The sequence below is a fragment of the Corvus cornix genome, chromosome 6 (genome assembly GCF_000738735.6).
Source record: "Corvus cornix cornix isolate S_Up_H32 chromosome 6, ASM73873v5, whole genome shotgun sequence".
Lineage (NCBI taxonomy): Eukaryota > Metazoa > Chordata > Aves > Passeriformes > Corvidae > Corvus > Corvus cornix.
The window spans coordinates 14,131,787-14,153,043 of NC_046336.1; the positions used below are offsets into that span (position 1 = coordinate 14,131,787).

At 63.2% G+C, this 21,257-nt stretch overlaps 4 protein-coding genes across 9 annotated transcripts in view; all 4 read right to left on the bottom strand.

Moving 5' to 3' along the window:
• Nucleotides 1-629: 629 nt before the first annotated feature.
• LOXL4 (lysyl oxidase like 4) lies at nt 630-7,002 on the bottom strand. Of its 2 annotated transcripts, XM_039553502.1 has the most exons (15): nt 6,901-7,002; nt 6,093-6,388; nt 5,787-5,965; nt 5,426-5,637; nt 4,892-4,930; nt 4,553-4,769; nt 4,230-4,413; nt 3,818-3,972; nt 3,332-3,499; nt 2,960-3,122; nt 2,594-2,837; nt 2,208-2,323; nt 1,982-2,118; nt 1,691-1,802; nt 630-1,573 (listed from the first exon to the last, which is right to left on the bottom strand). In XM_039553502.1, the coding sequence occupies exons 2-15, from the start codon at nt 6,364-6,366 to the stop codon at nt 1,503-1,505; spliced, it is 2,271 nt and encodes a 756-aa protein (XP_039409436.1). In that variant the 5' UTR covers nt 6,367-6,388; nt 6,901-7,002; the 3' UTR covers nt 630-1,502. The 2 variants fall into 2 exon arrangements, with proteins under 2 accessions (XP_039409436.1, XP_039409435.1); XM_039553501.1 differs by lacking the exon at nt 6,901-7,002 and having other exon boundaries at nt 6,093-6,735.
• Nucleotides 7,003-9,236: 2,234 nt separating this feature from the next.
• PYROXD2 (pyridine nucleotide-disulphide oxidoreductase domain 2) lies at nt 9,237-14,906 on the bottom strand. Of its 2 annotated transcripts, XM_039554207.1 has the most exons (16): nt 13,615-14,906; nt 13,170-13,189; nt 12,849-12,942; nt 12,702-12,775; nt 12,450-12,596; nt 12,153-12,306; nt 11,884-11,945; nt 11,673-11,770; nt 11,119-11,260; nt 10,892-11,026; nt 10,720-10,792; nt 10,453-10,609; nt 10,165-10,319; nt 9,937-10,043; nt 9,711-9,831; nt 9,237-9,609 (listed from the first exon to the last, which is right to left on the bottom strand). In XM_039554207.1, exons 1-16 carry the CDS (start codon nt 13,769-13,771, stop codon nt 9,539-9,541), a joined length of 1,767 nt encoding a protein of 588 aa, XP_039410141.1. In that variant the 5' UTR covers nt 13,772-14,906; the 3' UTR covers nt 9,237-9,538. The 2 variants fall into 2 exon arrangements, with proteins under 2 accessions (XP_039410141.1, XP_039410142.1); XM_039554208.1 differs by lacking the exons at nt 9,237-9,609; nt 9,711-9,831 and having other exon boundaries at nt 9,953-10,043; nt 10,165-10,290.
• Nucleotides 14,907-15,008: 102 nt separating this feature from the next.
• Nucleotides 15,009-19,811, bottom strand: HPS1 (HPS1 biogenesis of lysosomal organelles complex 3 subunit 1). 2 transcript variants are annotated; one of them, XM_039554206.1, is made up of 18 exons: nt 19,636-19,811; nt 19,409-19,546; nt 19,200-19,342; nt 18,832-18,940; nt 18,471-18,631; nt 18,292-18,394; nt 18,087-18,164; nt 17,931-18,000; nt 17,759-17,826; nt 17,052-17,219; nt 16,801-16,977; nt 16,664-16,731; nt 16,413-16,535; nt 16,247-16,312; nt 15,908-16,052; nt 15,698-15,811; nt 15,486-15,568; nt 15,009-15,227 (listed from the first exon to the last, which is right to left on the bottom strand). In XM_039554206.1, the coding sequence occupies exons 1-18, from the start codon at nt 19,732-19,734 to the stop codon at nt 15,065-15,067; spliced, it is 2,076 nt and encodes a 691-aa protein (XP_039410140.1). In that variant the 5' UTR covers nt 19,735-19,811; the 3' UTR covers nt 15,009-15,064. The 2 variants fall into 2 exon arrangements, with proteins under 2 accessions (XP_039410140.1, XP_039410139.1); XM_039554205.1 differs by having other exon boundaries at nt 18,087-18,191.
• Nucleotides 19,812-20,308: 497 nt separating this feature from the next.
• Nucleotides 20,309-21,257, bottom strand: part of HPSE2 (heparanase 2 (inactive)) — a 106,248-nt gene continuing 105,299 nt past the window's right edge. For all 3 annotated transcript variants that reach the window (XM_039554211.1, XM_039554210.1, XM_039554209.1), the window contains 2 exons: nt 21,079-21,225; nt 20,309-20,996 (listed from right to left, as the gene is read on the bottom strand). In XM_039554211.1, coding sequence (XP_039410145.1) covers nt 20,831-20,996; nt 21,079-21,225 — 313 coding nt within the window. In that variant the 3' untranslated portion in view covers nt 20,309-20,830. The remainder of the gene's footprint in view (nt 20,997-21,078; nt 21,226-21,257) is intronic.

Sequence of the window (21,257 nt, forward strand, 5' to 3'; positions counted from 1 at the left end):
TTCACAGGAGGCGAGGATGCGGATGATGCTTTTCTGCCACCACTGCCAGCAGTTTGCATGGTTTTGGTCGCTGAAGAGCTCATGTGGCTGCCCTGTGTCCCCTGGCTGTCCCCCAGCTCGGCAGCAGTGGAGCTGGTCATGACCCCGTGGTGGTGGCTGCCTGCCCCTGCACCATCCGGCAGCGCTGCCAGCTGGGAGCCGTCTCGGCTGCCGTTCCCGGATGCTCGTGGCTTGGCCAGTGGAAATTTCAGGGCGCAAAGCTGCTCTCATGTGGAAAACATCTTCCCCACCATCCGGCATCCCTCACACCCCGAGCCTGGCCGAGTGAGCCTCCACCAGCACGTGCCTTGCCACGGTCTCTGGCCTCGGGCCCCCCCAGTGCACCATCGCCGTTCCCAGCAGCAGCTCCACGTGCAGGAACCATCACGTGGGTGCAGCCTGACTTGTCCTGGGCCAACGTGGGTGCTGACAGCCCCCTGCCCTGGGCTGGTGCCTGCCAGTGAGGCAGGAATGGACAGAGGTGTGCAAGGAGAGGGGTGGCACTGCCCCATGGCTGGCAATCTGGGGAACAGACAGTACAGAGTGTGTTGGTGACATTCCCTTTTATTTCCTGTTGTAAGAAAAAGGATAGAAACCATGGGAGGTAAGAAACAGAGAGCAAGGGCATGGTGTACCCTGTGTCCTCACCCTGTGCTGAGGAGCAAGGACTTTGAGGGACAGAGTGGCCCTACCACTGCTCCTATGTCTGGGAAGCTGCCAGGACAGCCTGGGAAAGCCCAGCATGTCAGCTGCAGACACAGTGGCTGGTGGGCTGGCTGCCAGCCCATGCTGCCACAGAGCACTGTCTTTTTGCATGCACAGGGTTAGCCAGTTCAGGGCCAGGGTCCCCTGGCCCACGGGGACCACTGACGGCAAGCCAGAGCTCCTTGATGCCAGCTGCATGCAGACAGCCAGGAGCTGGTGGCCCTGGGTGGCACAGGGGGGACACTGCCCGGCTGGGAAGACATTGCCTAGACCAAGTTGTTCCCAGCTGGGGACTGCCTTTGTGATTGTAGTGGGAAAGAGCGCAGGGGAAGGAGGTGATGGTGGGATTGATAAGGGAGTACCCCCTCTCCCACAGCACAGCGCCCTGCTCCGATCTCACGGAATCTTTATTGAAGACAGGACTGGTGCATGGGTGGCCGGGGACTGTCCTGAGTCTGCTGGAGAATGGGGGGCTGGGCAGGCTGAGGTAGTTGTCCTGGGGGACCCTGGGGCTGTGGAGGTGAGGGCTGCTGCGGTACTTGGGCCTCTCTTGCAAGTCCTGCTGGCAGCATGGGACTCGGCACCCCCAGGCGCTCCCCACCGGCCCTGGCGCTCATCTCCATCCTCTGCAGCAGCATCAATAAATACAAAAGTCTGCAAGTCCCTGAGCTCAGTCCGGTGCTGCCAGGGCACAGGGGCTGGGGCACGGGAGTCGGACTGTCCGGTGGCGCTGCTGGGACCATGCCCGTGCCAAGCGGTCACACGAGGTTGTTGGCCAGGCGCTCCCGTCTCTCCAGATCGCTCACCACATCGGCACCATAAGCATCACCTGGGGAGAGCAATGTTAGGGGTGGGTGGGCGTGCAGGGGCACAAGAAACCTGTGGCACCCCCAGCCCCATCACTTCCCCCACGCTGCCCGCCATACCCCCAATGCTCCCTCCTTACTTGTGTGGCAGCCGTGCATCCAGACTCGCTGCCCATCATACTTGCACTGGCACCGCATCACGTTGTTGGAGAAGTCTGACTCAGCCACCTCATGCTTGGGGTTCACGACCACCTGGGGAGGGTAAGGGGCAGGGCTGGGGCACCTCTGCTATGCCCTGGCCAGGCAGGGCTGTGGCATGCACAGCAGGGTGCAGAACAGCACCCCAGTGTGCAGGGTGAGGGATGCCGTGGTGCTCATGGAGGGGAACCCCAGCCCTTAGCTTGGTGTCCCCCACCCTTCCATCCCCTTACCTGGAAGGTGTAGCTGCCTGGTGGCACATCAGTGATGTCAATCCACTGGCAGTCGATGTCATGGCGGTAGGTGTCCCAGCACCCCACACTCACCCCCTGCTCCCCAAAGTTGGCACAGGCAAAGCGTCGCTGCAGACCTGCAGGAAGGAGGGGGAGTGAGGGAGGCACAGAGCCCCTTTGTGGAGCAGAATGGGGGGCCACTGTCAGCTCTGCAGCCAGCACCTACCTTCGGGGCAGTTGGTGTCTTCCAGGCAAAAGCTGGCCTTGTGCCCCTCGGCCACCTTGGAGCCATTCAGTGTCAGCAGATCATAGTGGGTGAAGACCTCGATGCTGTGGAAGTGTCTGTGGGGACAAGGGCTGAGCACAGGACTGGTGCCTGGCCAGGGAGCACGTGGCTAGCCCAGGCAACCCCGGCACAACTTCCGGCAAGGCAGCACCCAGGGACCCAGCAAATTACAACCCTGAAGCCAAATAAAGCCGTAATGACAGTGCTGCCTCAGACGCTGTTAATTACCCCGGGTGGGACAGCCTCTTGGGGACGGGTGCCACCATGCCCTGCCTGGCCCCAGGAGGGGGCAGCTCCCTGCCATCCCCTGCCTATGGACCACTCACCGGTGGCACTGGTGCCAAGTCCAGGCATGTCGCCCCATCCTGGGCCGGAAATCGGCTCTTCCCAGGTTGTGGATCTGGGAGGAGAAGCGAAGGAGGCGGCGGTGGCCATAGGGCCACTGCATGTTGTCAGCAGAGCGGGAGAGACAGCGCTCCTCATGGGCACAGTACAGCAGCCCCAGGGGCCGGTCCTCCAGGTAGGCTGTCTCCTGCACCAGCTGGGCGTTCATCACCAGGTCTGGGGCATCTGGCATGGAGAGGATCAGCAGGGATTGAGAAGGTGATCCCCACGCATAGCACCCCCTACTCTCCTACAGGAGAAGGGGGGTCCCCCCTCCCAGCAGTACCCCATGGGCTCCTGCTACTCACGGGCAGTGCAGGTGACCCCTGCTGAGAAGCGTCCCCCGCCGCTGGGGCAGTGGACAGGGCCATGGCGCTGGCACTGCTGGAGGGCCAGCTCAGTGCCGGCACAGCGCACCCCGCTCATCACAACCCGGCTGGCATCGGGGCTGCCCGCCCAGTACCACGTCTCCTGAACAGAGGAGGAGCACAGTGCTTGCACCAGTCCTTGCAGCCCCTGCCAGCACCCACCTGCCTTCCCTGCCTCTTCTCCTGCCCTAACACTGCCACCAGGATTTGTCCCCCCACCGTCCCATCCCAGAGCCCCTGGCCAAGCCATGCCCATGCTATCCACCCTGCAGGACCCCTGCAGTCCCTGCCCCAGGCTGGTACCCCACTCACCTGGAGGGCATGGCTGGCAAAGCCCAGCCCCAGCTGCCTGCAGACCACCATGGCCTCGTTCAGGCCCCACTGTGCACCGCACACTGCACCCCATTGCAGCCGCCCCTGCACTGGCACCAGCACCTCCACCACGCCTTCCTCGGGGTTGCGGCCCCCGGCCAGCCGCACCTGTTGGCAGAGAGGGGCTGAGCTGGGATGTGGCGCAGGACCTCAGCTCTCCCACCCAGTGCTGCTATGGGACAAGCAGCCCCACACATCCAGCTGAACATCTCCCTCACCTTCCTCTTCCTCCTTTCCTCCCTATAAGACCACTTTTGCCACCAGATCATCCTGCAGAACCTCATCAGGGTGCTGCTCTGTGTCCCCCTATCCCCAGGGTCACCCCAGGGCTGCTCTGAGCATCCACACTGGGCACAGAGCTTGGGGAGCAGGGACTGTGCAATGGCCTGGGGTTCAACAGGCTCTGGGAAGGAGGCAAGGGCTCACCTGGCTCTTGAAGTCCATGTGGGGCATGTGGCAGCGGACAGCAGCATCAGCCTCGTGCCGACACCCACTCTGCTCGGCGTCCTGGAAGCGACACTCACCCAGGGAGCGCTCATGGCCAGTGCACTGTACATTGCTCATATGGATGGGCCCCAGACCTAAAGAACAGGAAGGGTCAGTGCTCCCTGCTCCATGCCCATCCTGGAGCAGGACCCTCATCTTCGTTCCCCTGGTCTGAGCATTCTCTATGGGGCTTCCCATGGCAGAGCAGACAGGGGAGCCTCATCCCAGGGCAGGCTGGAGCTGCCTGAACATCCCAGGATTCTTCAGCAGGACACGTTAAACCAGTTGATTTCCCCATCATACCCCTCCAAGCCCAGAGGTTTCCCAAGTCCATGCTGTAACACTGCCTCACCTTGTCCCATCCGGGCTCCCACCAGGGCCTGCTTCGCTGTCCCATAGCCCAGCTGCCGGCACACCACGCTGGCTGCAGCCAGGTCCCACTGCTTGTCACACACGGTGCCCCACTGCCCATGGCGTAGCACCTCCACCCGGCCCTCGCCAACATGGGTGCCTGCTCGCAGCCTCACTGGGAGCACCTGGGCATAGGGAGCAGCCAGTGAGCCACCCCAGGATGCAGCCACCCCCCTCCTCAAGTGCAAATGGGGTGGCTGAGTGCTGCTCAGCTCTGGGACTCTCTATCCATGGGAGAGGGTGTGGAACTCTGCAAGGGCTCACCTTTCCTGGGGTGGTCTTGTTCTTGCCCTTGCCTGTGCCCTTCTGAAAGGCAGGGCCAGGGAGACAGCTGACAATGGCGTGCATGCCGTGGGGGCAGGCGTGCTGGTGTGGGGCTGGTGGGGCCACCTGCATAGGGCAGCGGGCCAGGTGGGGCTCTGAGCCCTGACACCGCACCTTGTGTACCCAGAAGTTGTTCTTCTGGCTGAGGGTCTTCAGGCTGCCGAGGGAGAGGAGCAGGGCCAGGGTCAGCTCGGGTGCCATAGACTTTCCTCCACCCAATGCTCATGCTGGGTGCCCACCCAAGGTGCCCTGCCCACCATGCCCAGTGCTGAGTCCTACCTGGAGCTGGGGTCCTTCAGCTTCCTGTTCCAGAGCTTTCTGTGGGTGTACAAAGCCAGGAGGTGAGGGAGCACACTGACACTGCACGACTCTGAACTCCACGTCCCATTTCTGCCCTTCCCGGCAGGAGATGGAGACCCCACAGCACGTCATGTTCTCTCCCCACTGGCAATTACTGTGCCAAGCCTGTCTGTACCATGTGTCCCAGTGGGACTGTGTGACTCCTGGCACCGGTAGGCGCTCATTATGGGCTGTATTTATAGCCCCAGGCTGAGTCGGGCTGGGAGGGACCAAGGGACACTTGTCTTTCCTCTCCTTTCTCTCACATTTTGCCAGTCATGATGGTGACCATCCCCACAGACCTCTGCGGAGCCCAACTCTGACCCTTGTCAAAGGCCATACTGGCACCTTGCACACCCACCCATCTGTGCAGCCCTTCTCTGACCACTCCTCCAGTCTCTTGTCCCCACAGTGTCCCCAGCCGGGCACCTGCCCCACATGCCCAGGTGCAGTGCGTGTCTCCTGCATCCCTACCGGTAGAAGCTGGTGTTGATGTGCTTCTCCCGGGGGAAGCCCAGCATCCCACAGACCACACGGCTGTTGTTCCTGGTCCAGTTGGCATCGCACATCTGCCTCCAGCGCCCATTGTGCTTCACCTCCACAGCACCCTCCATCACTGGCATGCTCAGCTTGGCCCGTGCCAGAATGGGCTTGAGCCGCACCTCCTCCAGGGTGAGCCCCGACACCTGCACAGTGGGCATGGGGTGAGCACAGGGCTCCAGCACCAAGGGCAGGGTGTTCAGAAAAGGGGCCAGGAGAAGGGTTAGAGGGACCTGCTCCGGTTGTCCTGGTGTACCCTGCTGGGCACAGGGGAATGCCACGGGCCCCCACTCACCTCTCCCAGGTGACCAGAGGTGGTAGCCTGGGAGGAGTTGCCAGGCAGGCGCTGTCCTGAGCACACCACACCAGCATCCTCGCCATGGTGGCAGTCACTGATGCCCCAGCCATTGTGGACACACTCTGCCAGGGAGCCCTCGCTGCCCCCACACCGCACGTTGTCAAGCCAGATGGGGCCTGGGGACACAGCATCACAGGCCCCATCCAGTGTGTCCCGCAAGCTGTCTGCACCCACAGCCCCGTGGGCAGGCTCCCACAGCCAGCGGGAAGCACACTGCTCTCGTCGGAACCCCCTGCCCCCTACCTTCCCCTTGGCCGTAGGTGGCACTATGGGTCCAGGTGATGGCTGCGGTGTAACCCAGCTGTCGGCAGGCGACGGTGGCCGCGTGGAAGTCGAAGCCGTCATCGCACACGGTGCCCCAGCGCCCCTGGTACAGCACCTCCAGCCGGCCCTCTCCGGCTGGTCCCCGTGGTCCCCCCAGCCGCAGCTGCACCGGGGCCAGCTCCTGCCTGCTGGGGGCAACCCAGCACAGCAGCAGCACCAGCAGGACGTGACTTGCGCCAGTTGGCATCACCATCGTGGTTCTGTGGGTGGGATGCCTGGAGAACAGTGCAACAATGAGCCCTTGGGGACCAACGCAGAGTGAGGGTGCAGCTGCAGCCCCCTGTGCCCCAGGAGCTGGGCAATGGTGGAGGGATATCATGGCCTCTTAACACGGTGGTGACGTTCGGGTCCTTATGCTGTGGGAGATGCATGGGCTAGTCCCTGCCTTACTCACAGGCGTACCCCACCCCTGCACCAGGTCACCCAGCTCTGACACAGCCCTTCCAGGCACCGACAGCCATGGGCAGCCCCACGAACATTGCCCTGTGCTCTTGTTGCTTCCTGTCTGCCCCATGCTTTGGGACATGGGTGGGGGCCCCACAGAGCCCCCTTTTTTCCTCTACCTGGATTCTTTACCGAACACCAGGGATTCGTCCCCATCCTGCACACAGCCCAGTCCCCGTCACCTCACGTCTTCCCCTGCATCCTCATTCAGAGCACCGGTGGGATTGCTGACCCCCCTCCAGCTGCCTAGATCTCCCCTCCCGGGGCCACCCCGGGTACTCACCCTGACAAGGGATGGCAGTGGCGAACCGGCAGCGCTGCGGGGCAGGCGGTGGCGAGGGACACGGTGATGGCCAGGGGACGCGGCGGTAGCGCCCGCGGCGGTAGCTCCCGCAGCTCCTGCCTCCCGCCGGGCACCGCCTGCAGCCGCTTTTATGGTGCGGCGGGGTGGGCCGACCCGGGGGGGCCCCCCGCCTCCCCGCCTCTGGTCTGGAGCCCAGCCCTGCTCCGTGCACACCCCCGGCCCTACTCTGCCTCACTGCACACTGGGGCAAACCTGTTCCTGCCCCAAAGCCTGTCCTTCCCCCAGCCAGCGGAATCTGAGCTACCCCGCACAGTCCCTACCTGCCGCGAGGCTGGACCTCCCCCGAGTGCCAGCGTCCCCGGTCAGGGATGCTCCCCCCACTGGGCTGTCGCCCAGCCAGGCAGAGCATGGACTTTCTGGAGATGACGAACTGCTATGCTAGGGACACTCCTTGCACCTTCCTACTTAAGGAATGGTTCAGGTGGGTACACAGGCATAGGATGCCTGGAGGTGCTGCAGAGGGGCCAGGACTCGGGGGGCTCAGAGACCACGGCAGGCTATGGGATGGTACCGTAAGCCCAGTTCCCCCAGGACTTGGGGCATCACTTGCACCATCGCTGAACCAGGCTGGCTGAGGGTCCTCAGGCGTAGCCCCGCTCCGTGGGACGTGGAGACTGGGGATGCCCCCCCCGACTTGCCCCGGGAGCAACCTCCGGCTTGGGGTGCCGCCAGTCCCCGGGGCACCCTGCTGCCCACACGCCCGGCGTGCCCCGCCGTGGGATGGGGATAAACAGGAAGCCCAGTGCCCTGGCCGTGCCCAGGGACCGGCCAGGAATGTGCCGGTGGCCACCGGGCTGTTTGTTTGGAGTCAAAGCAGCCGGATCCTGCCGGGAGGAGCCAGGATCAACACGGCCGGGAATAGCCCGTGAGCTCATCGCCACGTCTCGCAAGGGCCTCCAGCACCTCTGGGTGTGCAGGGATGCACAACGCTGGGACCCCCTCGCAGGGGACCCTCACCCCAGCCCTCTGCCTTGGCCGGGATCAGGGCATGTCCCGAAGCCTCTGCTGCGATATGGGTCCCTGGCCAGGCCCAGAGTGGGGGCCACGGAAAGCCCTGGGGAAGAGCAGGGTTGGGGCCAGCAGTGGAGCCCGTGACTCATTCGTCTTGCCGTTTTGAAGCTCAATTGCTTAAGTGTGAGGCCAGGAGCTTCCCCCGAACTCCTCCCCCGGCAGATGCTGGCAGGGGTGCAGGGCAGGCGGGTGCTGGGTCCCGCTCCCAGCTCTGCCTCTGCTCCTGGGCACAGTAAGAAGAGAGAAGTGAGGGGGCTAGTGGGCTCTCCCACATTTGGGACCTGCCAGCCTCATCTCGCAGCAGTGTCCTGCTGCTCATGTGGTCGTGGCAGGCTGGAGGAGTCCCCCTTTGCCCTGAGGAGTCAGCCAATGAGCTCCTCACCTCCCTCGGGGCTCAGTGGGTGCCAGCACCTGCAGCCCCGGGCAGCCAGCAAGGGCAGCAGCTAAAAATACGCGGCCGGCAGCAGGGCAGCCCCGTGCGCGGGAAGCTGTGGGCGGCGGGCGGGCGTGCGGGACTATTCTCAGAGGGCTGCGGGACTATTCCTGGCCGGTCAATATTGATTCAGCCAGCTCAGGTGCAGCAGCTCACCCTGTCAGCACCGTATTTAGGGCCCGGCAGGAGGCGAGGCGGGCGGCTGAATCGGGAGCATTGTCTGGGGGAGGAAGAGGGCAGGGAGAGGATGCGAGCTCTGTAATCTGCAGCCAGCGGCTCCCGGCAGCAGCCCGGGTGATGGGCACACCCCGGGCCTGCTGTGGCTGAGGAGTGGCCAGCACGGAACATCTGCCCTGGGGACGGAGGGACGGGGCCAGAACACGTGCGGGCAGCTACCGTCGGGAATAGGAGCATGTGTGAGGCACGAGGGAGCAGCTGCCAGTCCTGGCTGCTGTGGTTTCTGAGCCGCTGGACACGTGTCTGCTGTACACACAGCCACAAAGAGCCGGGGCACTGAGGACAGTTGGGGACTCCAGGTACCAAAGCAGTTTCCAGGCAGCTCCCTGGCTCCCTGCTTGTTCTAAGCCCCTTAAGGATGGCCCAGACCTGCCTGGATCTGGGGAGCTCCGTACAAACAGCCCTGCATGCACCTGAGCCTGCATCAATGAGCAGAGGAGAGGGTTGAGGGGCTGTTTGTCCCTGTTCACTACTCTGAAATGTGCCTGTCCTCTCTGACAGTTCCCCCAGGGCTGCATCACCAGCAAGTGTGGATGGCACAGTGGGAGCTGCATGAATTGCTCAAAAAACACAGTGAGAGTGCTCATGACAGAGCCTGGGCCAGGGTTTATTTCCATGGGCACAGGCAGGGGCTGAGTGAGACTTGCCACAGTCATGCAGGGTCCAGGAGCCACTGGGGAAAGGCTGGGTTGTGGCAGGCTGCGAGCAGCCACCTGTCCAAGGTGACTGTAGCAGCTGGGAGCACAGCAGCTGGGAGCTGAGCTGCCCTGAGGTGCTGGGGAAGCAAGTTGGGGATGGGGAGGGCTCTGCATGGGATCAGTAGGGCTTGCTGCTGTCACAACCCTGTGTTGGGTGAAGTCAGTGTCACCAATCTCATCAGAGGTGCCTGAAATCCTTAATAGCCACCTGCGCAGCATTGCGTCCTGCTGCTCCCATCACTCCTCCTCCTGCAAGAAAGCAGAAATGGGGAATGGTGGTACACCTCTCACGTGCCCTTTCCTTTCTTCTGCAGGCCCCCAGGAGGGTCCTAGCTCCCAGCTCTGCTCACCAGGGTGGGCTCCACTTCCACACAGGTACAGGCCAGGAATTGGGGACCGGTAGCCAGAGTAGGATGGTGCTGGCCGGGCAAAGTACAGCTGGTCCAGAGACATCCCTCCATGGAAGATGTTCTGCCAACAGAGCTCTGTGTGAGCTGGCTGTGCCTTGCCCAGGCCTGTGTGCCCACTAGCACTGGCACCAGCGCGATACTCAGAGTTGACATGTGTGGTACTCACTCCACCAGGCAGCCCGAAGATCCTCTCCAGGTCTGGTGGCGTCAGGATGTCCCTGCCAATGACGGATGCCTTGAACCCTGGGGCATAGTCTTCGATGCAGTCAAACACTAGAGAAAGATGAAAGGACTACTGGTGGGCGGCCCGGGGGGACATGGTAGCGAGCTCCTGTGCAGCCCCAGGGCAGCTCTGCCCACGGGTGTTAGCGGGGTCTGTGTGTGCATTACGTACCCGTGTCTGCATATGCATTTCTGGCCTGCTCGTCCCAGGACCGACCGCCTGCCAGCACGGACGGGGTGTACTGTGTGAAGAGGGACACGACGTGGCAGCCCGGCGGGGCCAGCCCTGGGTCCAGCGCTGAGGGAATGCAGAGCTCGATCATGGGCCTGGGGGAGCAGTACACCAGCTGCGCAGGCAGAGGGGCACCCAGCCACTCCACACCTCTTCGCCCAGCACCCACTGCCATGACTGTCCTCTCCCATCCCCAGCACACCAAGGCATGCCAGTACAGGCTCCTACCTGCTGGAGGGGTGCCCATGGGTGGCCTCAGTGAATGCCTGGTGCAGGAGCTGGGTGCCCTCGCAGTTGAGATGTATGGAGCACTGGTGGTGGGGCAGGGGCTGGCCATTGTGGGCATTGGGGGCAGCCAGGAAGCTGGGCAGCCGATCCACCGCCACTGGGCATGGGATGGGGAGATGGAGGAAATGGGGTGCAGCCTCTTGCTGAGCCTGACACCAGTGTTCCTCCAGCAGGGATGGCAGCGAAAGTGTCCTTGCTGGTACCTACCATTGATCTTGGTGACAGGGGAGCATGTGTCAACCTGCCGGATCCGCTGGACAAAATCCTTCGGCAGCTGCTCCTAGGGTGGGATACACCAGTGCAGAGGCTGGCTGTGAGGGGCAGTGTGGATGGGGGATTCCAACATGCCAAGGCCCCACCAGCCCCATGCACTCTGTACCTGAGGAATGAGTTCCAGGAAGGTGATCTGGGGGGAGGCATTGGACAGCACCAGTTTGCTCCTCACCTCTGTCCCATCCTGCAGCGCGACACCCTGCGCCTCCCCGTCCCTGCCCAGCAGCACGTGGCACACTGCCTGGGCATGTGTAGGGGACAAGACTTTACCAAGAACATCCCTGCTGCCTGTGGGGGTGGCCAGGCAGCTCCCCTCTCACAGACACCCCGTACCTTCTCAGCAAAGATGTGGGCTCCCCGGGCAGTCGCTGCATGGGCGATGGCTTGGGACAGGGCTCCCATCCCACCTGCCACGTAGCCCCAGGCCCCCCGCCGTCCCTCCAGCTCACCCATGACATGGTGCAACAGCACGTACCTGTGGTAACAGGACCCCAGGTTAGCTGCCAGCTGAGGGGATGGGTCTGTCCCCTGCATGGGCAGTGAGGACGGTGCCACAGCCCCCACAGGCGGGACCATGCCAGCTCACGGGATGTCAACTCATTTACAACAGGGAGCACGCACCAGCCAGGACTCAGCCGAACCCGGGGACAGAGGTGTCCAGACAGCAAAGGGATAGGTGGGGGCCACTCAGGAGCGCCATATGGCAGGGTTGGGGGCAGCCCCTTGCCCAGCACCAGCCCCTGAGGCACCCTGGCTAAGTTGAGCAGGCAGTGGGAGGGAGAGGCAGGGGGGCAGGGCTTGTGGTACCGGGGTGCAGCAGAGCCAAGCACAGAGCATGGCATGGGGGGACAGTGCAGGCATGAGCCCCAGGGGGAAGGGACCCTCACCCGCTGCCGGGGGTGTGTGGGCTGGCCATGGCTCCAATCACCGCATCAGTAGCCAGAGTTGCTTTCAGGGGTTCTGACTCAAACCACTGATCCAGGATCTGGCCCAGGAGAAAGAGAGCACACCAGGCTTGGGGTGGGGAGTTGCCACAGCACCCTGACAGGCAGGAGGAGAGGAAGTGGGTGTTTCCACCCCACCACTGCCAGCACGCACCTTGGAGATGGGGGCTGTGAGTACCTCATAGTAGCGGGGCAGCTGCCGCCCCAGTGCCAGCCCTGGGGTAGAGAGGTAGTGTGAGACCTACATGGCTGCGCCAGGGCTGGCTACTGGTGCCCAGCTGGGTTTGGAGGTCAAGACCAAGGTGAGCAAGGCTACCAGAGCCTGCCAGCCCAGGTGGGGCTCCTGAGGAGGCTCTGCATTGCCCACCCCAGGCGCTGGCAAACACCCCTTGCTATCGGAGTTCCCTGGCATCCCAGATGTACCTGCCTGCAGCAAGGGCTTCAGGGTTTGTAGGTTCCTGAGCTGCTGGAGCATGGAACCCTTCCCCAAGGCAGCTGTATCCACTGGAGGGGCATCCAGCAATGGGTCAAGGGCCAACACCATGCGCCCCAGGAATGCCTCATACTCAGGGTAAGCCTGGAAGGGGACAGAGGGGGGACAACAAGGACTGCACCATGGTGGGTGCAATGGATAACTCACCCAGGAGCATCCCTGCCACTCCAGGGGCAGGGCAGCCCCTCATGGGTTTTGCTGTGCCAGGTGCATGTCTCTGATGGTACCTGGGCATCCTTCTGGGAGAACTGAGCAATCTGCTGCTGAGTTTGAGCCATGTCATGTCCCAGCAGAAGGGAGCGAGGAGGGCTCCTGTCCTCCAGCAGTGGGGTAAAGGAGTAGGGGTCCCGTGGGAACACCCTCAGACCGTGCCGCTGCAAGACAGGGATGTGCCCACTGCAGGGACAGCCTGGGAGCAGGGTCCCCCTGCTTGCATGGTGGGAGTTGCCAGCAGCCCAGCAAAGGGTGGGTGCCAGTACCTGCAGCTCCAGATCAGCATAGATTTGTGGTCGCAGCAGGCTGAGCAGATATGATGCCCGGGAGAACTTGAACCCTGGAGGATGTGGGGTGGTGGGGGATGTCTGCCACCGGGGCTGGCCAGGGGGACAAGGGGAACGGGGGGATACCTGGCACGATCTCCTCCGTGATGGCTGCGCCGCCCAGCACATGACGCTTCTCCAGCACAGCCGTGCGCAGCCCTGCCCGCTGCAGGTAGGCAGCCTGTGGGGAGCACGGCACGCACTGCCCATCCCTCCAGCCGGGATCTCATTGTCAACCTGAGCACCCTCTTGCACGTGGTGCCCCCCTCACTAGGGAGGGCCTGTGGGAGCCCCAGCCCCATGGACACTGCCACCAAAGCCCTCCCTTGCCCACAGCGCTGACCCTTCCCAGTCCCCTGCTGTCCCCTGTGGATAGAGGAGAGGCAGAATGCCACTCTTGGTACTCACTGCCACCAGCCCGTTGTGCCCTGCAAGAAGAGAGGGAGGTGAACAGAGTCCAGTGTCAGTGATGGGCCCACAGCACAGGGCACCCTGCAATGCCTGGGGCATGGGGCTGTCACAGCCAGCCCAATAACAGGCTCTGGACACAGGGATACGGGTGACAAGGAGCCTCCTCCCCCGGCCCTACAGCCCTGGCCCTAATGGTGGAGCAAAGGCGGACAGAAGTGCTCAAAACAGATGCTCCAACAGTGCTCTGCATGCTGGGGGGCTGCAGCTTGTGCCAGACCCCTGCGTCCTCCCCGGCATGAGGAGCAGCCTGGGGGTTTGCAATGCATCCAGCACTACTGTGGTCCCCACCTGGCTGCTCCTCTGCTACATGCCCTGGGGGGAGGGCAGATGGGGGCCCCCGCTGGCTCCCCGCAGCTCGACTCTTGCTCCCTTGCTCTGTTACCTGCCCCGATCACCACCGCGTCGTATTCCCGCTGCAGCCGGGCTGCAGCCCCGGCATGGGCCAAACGCGCTCCTGACGGCCCCAGGGACAGATGCCAGCCCTGCAGCCAGCGGGAAGAGCAGACCAGGCTCAGTCTTCCCGGGAGCCCAGCTGCCATCGCCCCACAGCGCCTGGCCACGGCTGCCCTGCGTCCAGCAGCCTGGACTTTGCTTTCACGGCGGAACTTTTCCCAGGGCTTCCGGGCACAGGGATGAGACGGGGGGGTCAGGGCAGGGAACGCCTAGGAGAGGCGGGGAGGCTGGTCAGGACAGGGGGACCCGCCGAGCGCTGCCCCGCTGGGGCTGTCCCCAGCGAGGTGCTGACCCTGGCACAGTTTTGCTGGGGGCTTACAGCGGGGCCGGAGACAAACCCCAGTGCTGAGAAGGCGACAGATCCTGCCTGGGGCTCAGCAGAGTGCCAGGAGCTCCCCAGCCTGTACTCCGGGAATGTGCTGAGCAGGCAGGCGGGGGCCTGAGCGCCCCCGTGCCCCAGCTCCTCTTCTGCTCCAGGGATGATCCAGAGGCACGTGGCTGGGGTGATGGACCAAGCACGGTACGACAGAGGGAGTTTGCCCCCCCCCTCCCCCCCCGTGAGCAGGCAAGCCCCGAAAGCAGCAGGAAAAGGGGCAGCTTGGGGATGAGCTTGGCTCTGAATCCAGCACTATTGCTCAGCAGGGCAAATTCCAGCTCAGCACGATGGGGCAAAGGCCCTGTCATGGTCCAGTGCTCCCTGAATCGCCGTCCCCAGCTCCAGCAAGTGGCACGGGAGCAACAAGGGGCAGCGCCTGCATGAGTTCCTTGGGGCTGGCCCCATTCCCAGCTGTACTTGAGGTTTGGACGTGCACTGAGCCCAGACGTGCCTGGGAAACACATAAGCTGCCTCAGGATTTACTTGCTGCTCCCAGCTAAGCTCAGAGCTGTGGCTAACTGGTGCCTGGAAGCCTGAGTGCAGGGAAGGGGGTGCAGGATGGGCTGCACCTCCCCAGAGCCTGCCAAACCTCTGAGGGCCCTGCACCCCACATTTCAGGGTCAGGGGGAAGAGAGATGCACCCTAGACCATTGCTCCACTCAGGTTTGGCTACACTATCTTGATCTCTGGCCAAAGCCTGGCAGTAATGCCAAGCTAACATTATAAATCCTGCTCTGGAAATGCACTTTTCAGCAAGACAGTGATTTGTAAACAACCTCCCGGCCCCGCTCTCTGCCTGTCCCCATTGGCTGCTGGGTGGCAGCATGGGGAGCAGGAAAGGAGACAATGCCAGCCCTGGCCAGGCTGGAGGATGGGAAAGTTGCCAGTTGCTGCCTGCAGGCACAATCCATGGCATGGCACACAGATACTGAGAAAGCAACCCAGGCTCTGGGAACACCCACACACCCACTTTAATCCTGGCCCCAAGGTGGCTGGAGGCAGCTCAGAGCAGAGGGATGCGGGATGGCTCCCAGAGGCGCCGGGCCAAGTCGCAGGCCTGCTGGACCATGAGCTCGGAGGGGATGATGCCCAGGTGCACAGTCAGCAGCTCGTAGCACTTCACTACCTCTGCCTGGTGGTTCTTGCTGTAATAACGCAGCAACTTCCTGGGGAGGAGAAGACAGGGGCCTTGGCAGGTACAGTGCACACAGGAAACCCCTTTCTAACCACCTTCCCTCTATAAAGTACTTTGCAAGGACACAGCAAAACCATGGCACCAGCCCGGGGAGATGGGCTGGTGCAACCCCAGTGACACCACAACTGGTACCACCCTGCAGTGACATCCTGCCATCACTCACAGGGACCCCTGTGCCATCAGAGCTTCGAGCCCTGGTGCCAAACCACAGGGCTGGCAAACTGCTCACCTGTAGTAGTCCCCTGCCAGCATCCCAATGGGAGCAGAATCGTCAGACAGAACTGGTACCTCCATCACCTCCAGCTTGTAGCCCTGGGGAGAAATGACAGCAGAGGGCAGGAGCTGGGATGGAACTACTGAGGAGTCAGAGCTGGCTGTGTCTACAGCCCTGCTCCCTGCCCCAGGGAAAGAGGGGCTCAGCCCTTTCCTGGCCCCACATACCATCTCATTCTCAAACCAGAGGAAGTAGGAGCAGCAGTAGTCGCCATCTTGCAGCATCAGTGTCGTGTAGCCCTTCTGTAGGTATCGCCGGGCCAGTGTGATCAGGGACCAGACCTGGGGGACAAGGGGCATCTGAAGCCTGAGCAGAAACCCCTCCAATTTCCACCCTCTTCTGCGGTTCCCACCCCACACCTACCCCATGAGTAGTACCTTTCTCTTGATGAAGGTGGCCAGGGGACCCTTGCCCAGCTCTGAGCTGGACTTCTCTGTCACACTGAGCGATGGTGCCATCATTTGTCCAGCTGTGCGGTCCACATAGATGAAGTGCACCAGACCAGGAAAGTCTTCCAGGTACGTGGGATGGGTTAAGGGTGTCCAACAACTTTGGTGCCCTTCCAGGACAGCCCCTGAGCCTCAGGGAAACCACCTTTGCCCACTACATTCCTCCCCTTGATCCCGGTGCCAGGGGATAGGGTCCCACTCCCCATCTGCTACCCCTTTGGGGACACCCCCTTGCCAGGCTGGGTTCCCAGCTGCAGAGATGGGTATGACACCATGGTGATATTGCGCCTGCTCTTCACCAGCAGGAAGTCCCGCCAGTCCAGCAGCTTCTCCCTGCCAAGAAGAAGCACAGTGAGAGGCCAGGACCCACATGCCCCAGCACAGCTGGGTGTGGGGCAGCCCCCTGGGGATGCTGACCATCCCATGCACTCACCTCATCAGCTTCTGAGCACGGTCCCGCAGCCCTTGGGACAGGCTGTGGCCAGCAGAGGTCAGGAAGAGCTGGCGGTACACGGAGCAGAGCTGCCGCTTCACGTTTGCCACTGACTGCAGCAGCCTGAGCCAGGGGACACAGACACCAGGTTTGGACACTGGGTCCCTAGCACTGCAGGGACAGTGCTGGTCCCCAGGCTGGGAAAGGTCCCTGCCTGTCCTGGAGACTTTCCCTGGCTTCCCCCTACTCACTCCAGGGAGCTCCCAGGCTCGCTCCGTGAAAATATCTTGTTCTTGAAGTCCAACCAGGTGTTCTGCAACTAGAAAGAGACAGGACTGTGTCAGGCTGTGGGGACAACAGGACAGGGTCCTCATGTCCCCACTCCCACCTGGATGTCATGTCCACTCAGCTTCTTCACAAATTTGTCCATGCGCTGCCGCAGCTCAGCGAGGAACGGGTAGGAGCGTGCGACTCCCACCTCTGGTCCCTCTTCCAGCTTCTTCTCCAGCACCAAGAAACCATCCAGCAGCTGGTACAAGGTGATGGCCACCTGGGTCATGGGGCCCTGCCAGGGAAGGGAGAGGCAGGTCAGGCAGGACTCAGTCCAGCATAGCTTCCCTCACCTCAGAGGCAGCTCACCTTGGTCAGTAGCACAAGGGAGATGCCTGGCCAGAGCGGGAGGCAGTGCATGGTGTGCGGCAGCAAGGGGTAGTAACCTTCCCGCAGGCTGGCGTCCAGAAAGATCCTTCTGGGGTTTGAAGCTTCAGGGACCAGAGGCCCCAAGGTCTGGAGCAAGTCCTCTGCCATCTGGGAAGACAGGGGAGGTGCTCAGTGCCCTGTGGGGATGAGACAGCTCGCACAAAGGATGCTCTGTAGGGATGCGTCATTGCCCTGAAAGCTGCAACCAGGCATGACAGAACCAAAGGAGCTGGAGGGGCCATGTAGCAAAAGATCAGCAGTGAGGAAAGCGCCCAGGGACCCCAGAGGAGCAGAAGAGAAGAAGCCTGTTGCAAAGATTAAGGCTGCAAATGCCTTAAACGGAGGCCAGTGTTTGCTTGCAGTGTGCTTTTCCATAAGGAAAGCAGCCCAGAAAGCCCAACGGCAGCAGAGGGAGACACTGGACTGCTCTGAGGCAGCCCCTCTCCCTCTCTGCTGACAGCTCATTGTAAGCAATGCCTCAGAGAAGGAGATCAGAGCTGTCACAGTTATGCACAACATGGGGGACGCAGGGCACCCACAGCTGCAGCACAGCAAGAGATGAGTGAAAAGGACCAGAGACCACAAAGGGCACTGGGACAGGCTGGTGAGGTGTGGAGCTGGGAGGTATTGCAGGACTCCGTGCTCACCTGGACGTCTGCAGCATCAACTTCCCCAATGCTCACCATTTCGGCTCCCTCTGACCAGCTCTCACTGCCTGCAGAGAACATGGCAGGGCACCCTTCCAGCCCCCCTCACAGCCCCGGAGCCTCTGCAGGGCTGGGGGTGTGGGGCATGGCTGCTGCCCAGCTGGGCACTCACCTGTACTGTGCCTGCTTGGTGAGGGCTCAGGTGTGTAGTAGACCTCAGGCACAGAGAGATCATCTGTGTCCTGCCAGCAAAAACAGATGGGTCAGCGATGGCAGCGATGCAGGCAACCCTTCCAGCATCCTGCAGCTCCTGATCTCAAGGACTCACTTGGTCATCTGAGTCCTTGTCTGCAGCTCCATGGGAGCCAGGGCCACTCACAGGGATGCTCTCACTTCTCTTGGGTCCCTGAGGGAGAACATTCCCTGCTGTGGGCTTTCAAAAAGAGGGAAAAAACCCCTAAGCCCCAGCTGTCAAGGCATCACCCCATGGGAGAGCCCTGACTTGCTGCGCCCCCAGTCCTGCTCTAAAGCACCTGCAGGCCAAGCTCCTCCTCGGCGCTCTGGCTGGGGTACAGGTCCTGAACCAGGAGGATGAGGACAAGCAGATCAGCTGGACGGATGGAGCTGGCGTTGCGGCTGCAGGCCAGAGAAGGAAAGGGTCAGCTGGCAGGACAAATGGCTGCCCTGGGGAGGGTGGTGGGGCTGGGCACACCTGGAGTAGAAGGCCAGCAGCTTGGTGTGCACCAGGAGGAAGGCATGGCCCACTTCGTCCCCGCCACGCTCGGGGCTAGCGTTGATGTACTGTACCACTTGTCGCTCCAGGAACTCGATGCACTGCTCACACAGCTGAGGATGGATCAGCCGCTCCACGGCCTGGGGTGCAGGAGCAGGAAAGGCTGTTGAACTCCCTCAAACCCAGCCTTGCAGCCCTACAGGCAGGTCTGAGCTTCCACTGCTGAGGGGAGCTGCCCTGAAGTCCCCAGCCCACCACCTTTTCCCACATCCTGGGACTCCACACAGCCGCCCACCCCTGGAACACCCCAAAAGTGAGGGACACCCCAGAGCATTGGTACCTCCACTGCAAAGCTCTGGTCCTCCTCCCGCAGGTGGCTGTAGGTCTCCAGCAGGCCCCGCAGCAGGCTCCACACACGCTCCCGCTGCTCCGAATCAGCCGGCCGCAACCTGCAGCGGTCAGAGAATGTAAACTCATTGGTGGCTGTCACCTCCCTGTGTGGGACGTCCACACCAAAACCCAGCTCCCCACACGGGACGGACACACCAAAACCCAGCTGCAGCCCGGCAGGCAGGGGGTCCTGCTGCAAAGGGGGGATCCCAGCTGGAGACACCCAATCCCAGCCCCCGGTGCTGCATTAAGGCACCTCGGGGCAGCCACCCCAACATCCCGACATGCCAGCCTGTGCCGGTGGCTGTGCCCGCTCACTCCTTGCGGATGAGGTGCGAGTCGAGCGTGACGAGGCCACAGTGAACTTCCAGCAAGCGCCGCAGCACGAAGAGGGTCCGGCGCAGGTCGTCCTCGCTCTGCGTCCCGTCGCCGTTCACTGCGATGTACAGGCAGTCCCCGAACTGCAACCGGCAGCGGGGTCAGGCGGGGGCCGGCCAGGGGTCCCTGGTCCCCGGTGCCGGTCCTACCGTGTGCAGGACGTGGAGGTGCCGCCCACCCCCGGTGGCGAAGCAGGTGTAGGTGTCGGAGAGCTTCTCCAGCAGCGCGGCGCAGGAAATGATGAGGGGGGCGAAGAGGGTGTTGAGGCCGTCCTCCAGCGCCGGGCCCTGCGCCACACGCTCCCGGTCAGCGCCCACGCGCGACCGCGCACCCCGCGCTCCCTTCCCCGCACCGGCGCCGCCCCGTCCCGCCTCACCTGCCCGACGTGGGACGACCGCAGCCGGCGGAGGAAGGCGGCATCGGCCCAGTAGAAGAGCAGCTCGGCCGCGGTGCTGGCGATCAGGACGCAGCGCATGGCCCGCGGCGGGGGGAACACCGGGACCGGGACACCGGGACGGCGTGGCTCCACCCGCCCCGCGCCGCTTCCTGCTCCGCCGCGCGTGACCGCCGCGCCCACGCGCGCAGCGCCCCCGGCGGCCCGGCGCGGCACCGCACCGTGTGTCCGCCTCCCCGCACCGTGTGACCGCGGCACCGCACCGTGTCACCGCCGCCCCGCACCGTGTGACCGCCGCCCCGCACCGTGTGACAGCGGCACCGCACCGTGTGTCCGCCGCCCCGCACTGTGTGACAGCGGCACCGCTCCCCTCCCGCCCGCCCCGGCCCGGCCCGGCCCGCGGCGGACAGAAGACGCCGGCATGGTTGAGAGCCCAACTTTATTACACCTCCGGTAGCGCCTGGGCGCGTCGCAGCTGCTCCTGCTCGCGACACCGCCACTCTCCCGGGCAGGAGACGCTCCCGGCCCACCGCTCCTCCCCTCTCCGCTCCGGGATGTATAATTTAACAATCAACATTTCCCGCCGCGGAGCCCGAGCCCGCCCGCCCGGGGCGGCCCCCGGAGCCCCCTGCCCCGCCCCGCCCCGCCCCGCCCCGCCCCGCCCGGTGCATCTCGCAGCGGGCCAGGCCGCTGGCGGCATCCCGGCGGCAGTAGAGGGAGCTGCTTCCATGCGCTTGGTGCACCGGGGTACTGCCCGCCTCCAGGGAAGGGGGTCCGGCTGCTGGAGGGGTCATCCCGAGGGGCAGCGGGACCAGGGGGTCGGGGAGGGTGTCCGTGCCGGGATATACCGGGGCTCAGCACCCCAACCCTCCCTGCAGCCAGCAGGCACGAGAGCCCGGGTGCTTCTCGCAGCTCACGGGACGGATGGTGGCAGGCCCTGCAAACTGGCTGTCGCACTGCTCTGGCGGGATGGCGGCCAAGGCATGTGGAGCTCCGCGGCCACAGGGCAGGAGTGGTGCCAAGGTGGAGGACATCCTGGGGGTGAGGATGAGGGCATGGCGTGGAGCTGCCCAACACGGCCCCACGGCGAGGCTGCGTGGGCTGCCAAGGAGGCAGCATGACCTGGGCAGTGCACGGGGGCAGGAGCGGGGCTGGCGAGTCCATTGTGGGCTGCGGGCTATCGGTACCGACAGGCCAGCGCGTTCACATTCTTCACCACGTAGAAGCTCATAGTCAGCGGGGGGATGACCAGGGTGCGGCCGGCCCGCAGCGGGCGAGGCTTCAGCTCGGGGAGAGTCCCGTCATCCACCATGGCCAGCGGCTGCCCGTTGAGCTGGACTGACCTGTGGGACCAGGGGAGGGTCAGCGCAGCGGCACTGAGGATAGGACAGTGGTGGCAGTCCCAGCCACCAGCATCAAACTTACTTGGAGTGGAGCCCGTCCTTGCCATAGGGCTGCAGCAAGTACTGGTGGACAATCTTATCCCGCAGCGTCCCTGCCAGCTTGATTTTCTTCCGGGAGCGATGCAGGTTGATGATGTAAAGGGTGATGGATCCCCGGACATAGTTGTGACTGCAAAGGGGAGAGTGGGAGATGAGGGCTGC

Bases quoted from the DNA above. Each gene is read 5' to 3' on its own strand.
- LOXL4 (XM_039553501.1), bottom strand. From the start codon at position 6,492: ATGATATCCCTCCACCATTGCCCAGCTCCTGGGGCACAGGGGGCTGCA. The intron at 4,770-4,891 runs GTAGGACTCAGC...CTCCCTCGGCAG, and splicing joins CTGAAGGACCCCAGCTCCAG to CCTGAAGACCCTCAGCCAGA. The intron at 2,119-2,207 runs GTAGGTGCTGGC...TCCTTCCTGCAG, and splicing joins AGACACCAACTGCCCCGAAG to GTCTGCAGCGACGCTTTGCC.
- PYROXD2 (XM_039554207.1), bottom strand. From the start codon at position 13,771: ATGGCAGCTGGGCTCCCGGGAAGACTGAGCCTGGTCTGCTCTTCCCGC. The intron at 10,793-10,891 runs GTACAGAGTGCA...ATCCCACCCTAG, and splicing joins TCCTGGAACTCATTCCTCAG to GAGCAGCTGCCGAAGGATTT. The intron at 10,044-10,164 runs GTACGTAATGCA...ATCTTTCTCTAG, and splicing joins AAATGCATATGCAGACACGG to TGTTTGACTGCATCGAAGAC.
- HPS1 (XM_039554205.1), bottom strand. From the start codon at position 19,734: ATGCGCTGCGTCCTGATCGCCAGCACCGCGGCCGAGCTGCTCTTCTAC. The intron at 16,313-16,412 runs GTGAGTGCATGG...TCTTCTTGGCAG, and splicing joins CGTGCTCAGAAGCTGATGAG to GGAGAAGCTGCTGGACTGGC. The intron at 15,569-15,697 runs GTATGTGGGGCC...ATTTCTCCCCAG, and splicing joins TCTGGTTTGAGAATGAGATG to GGCTACAAGCTGGAGGTGAT.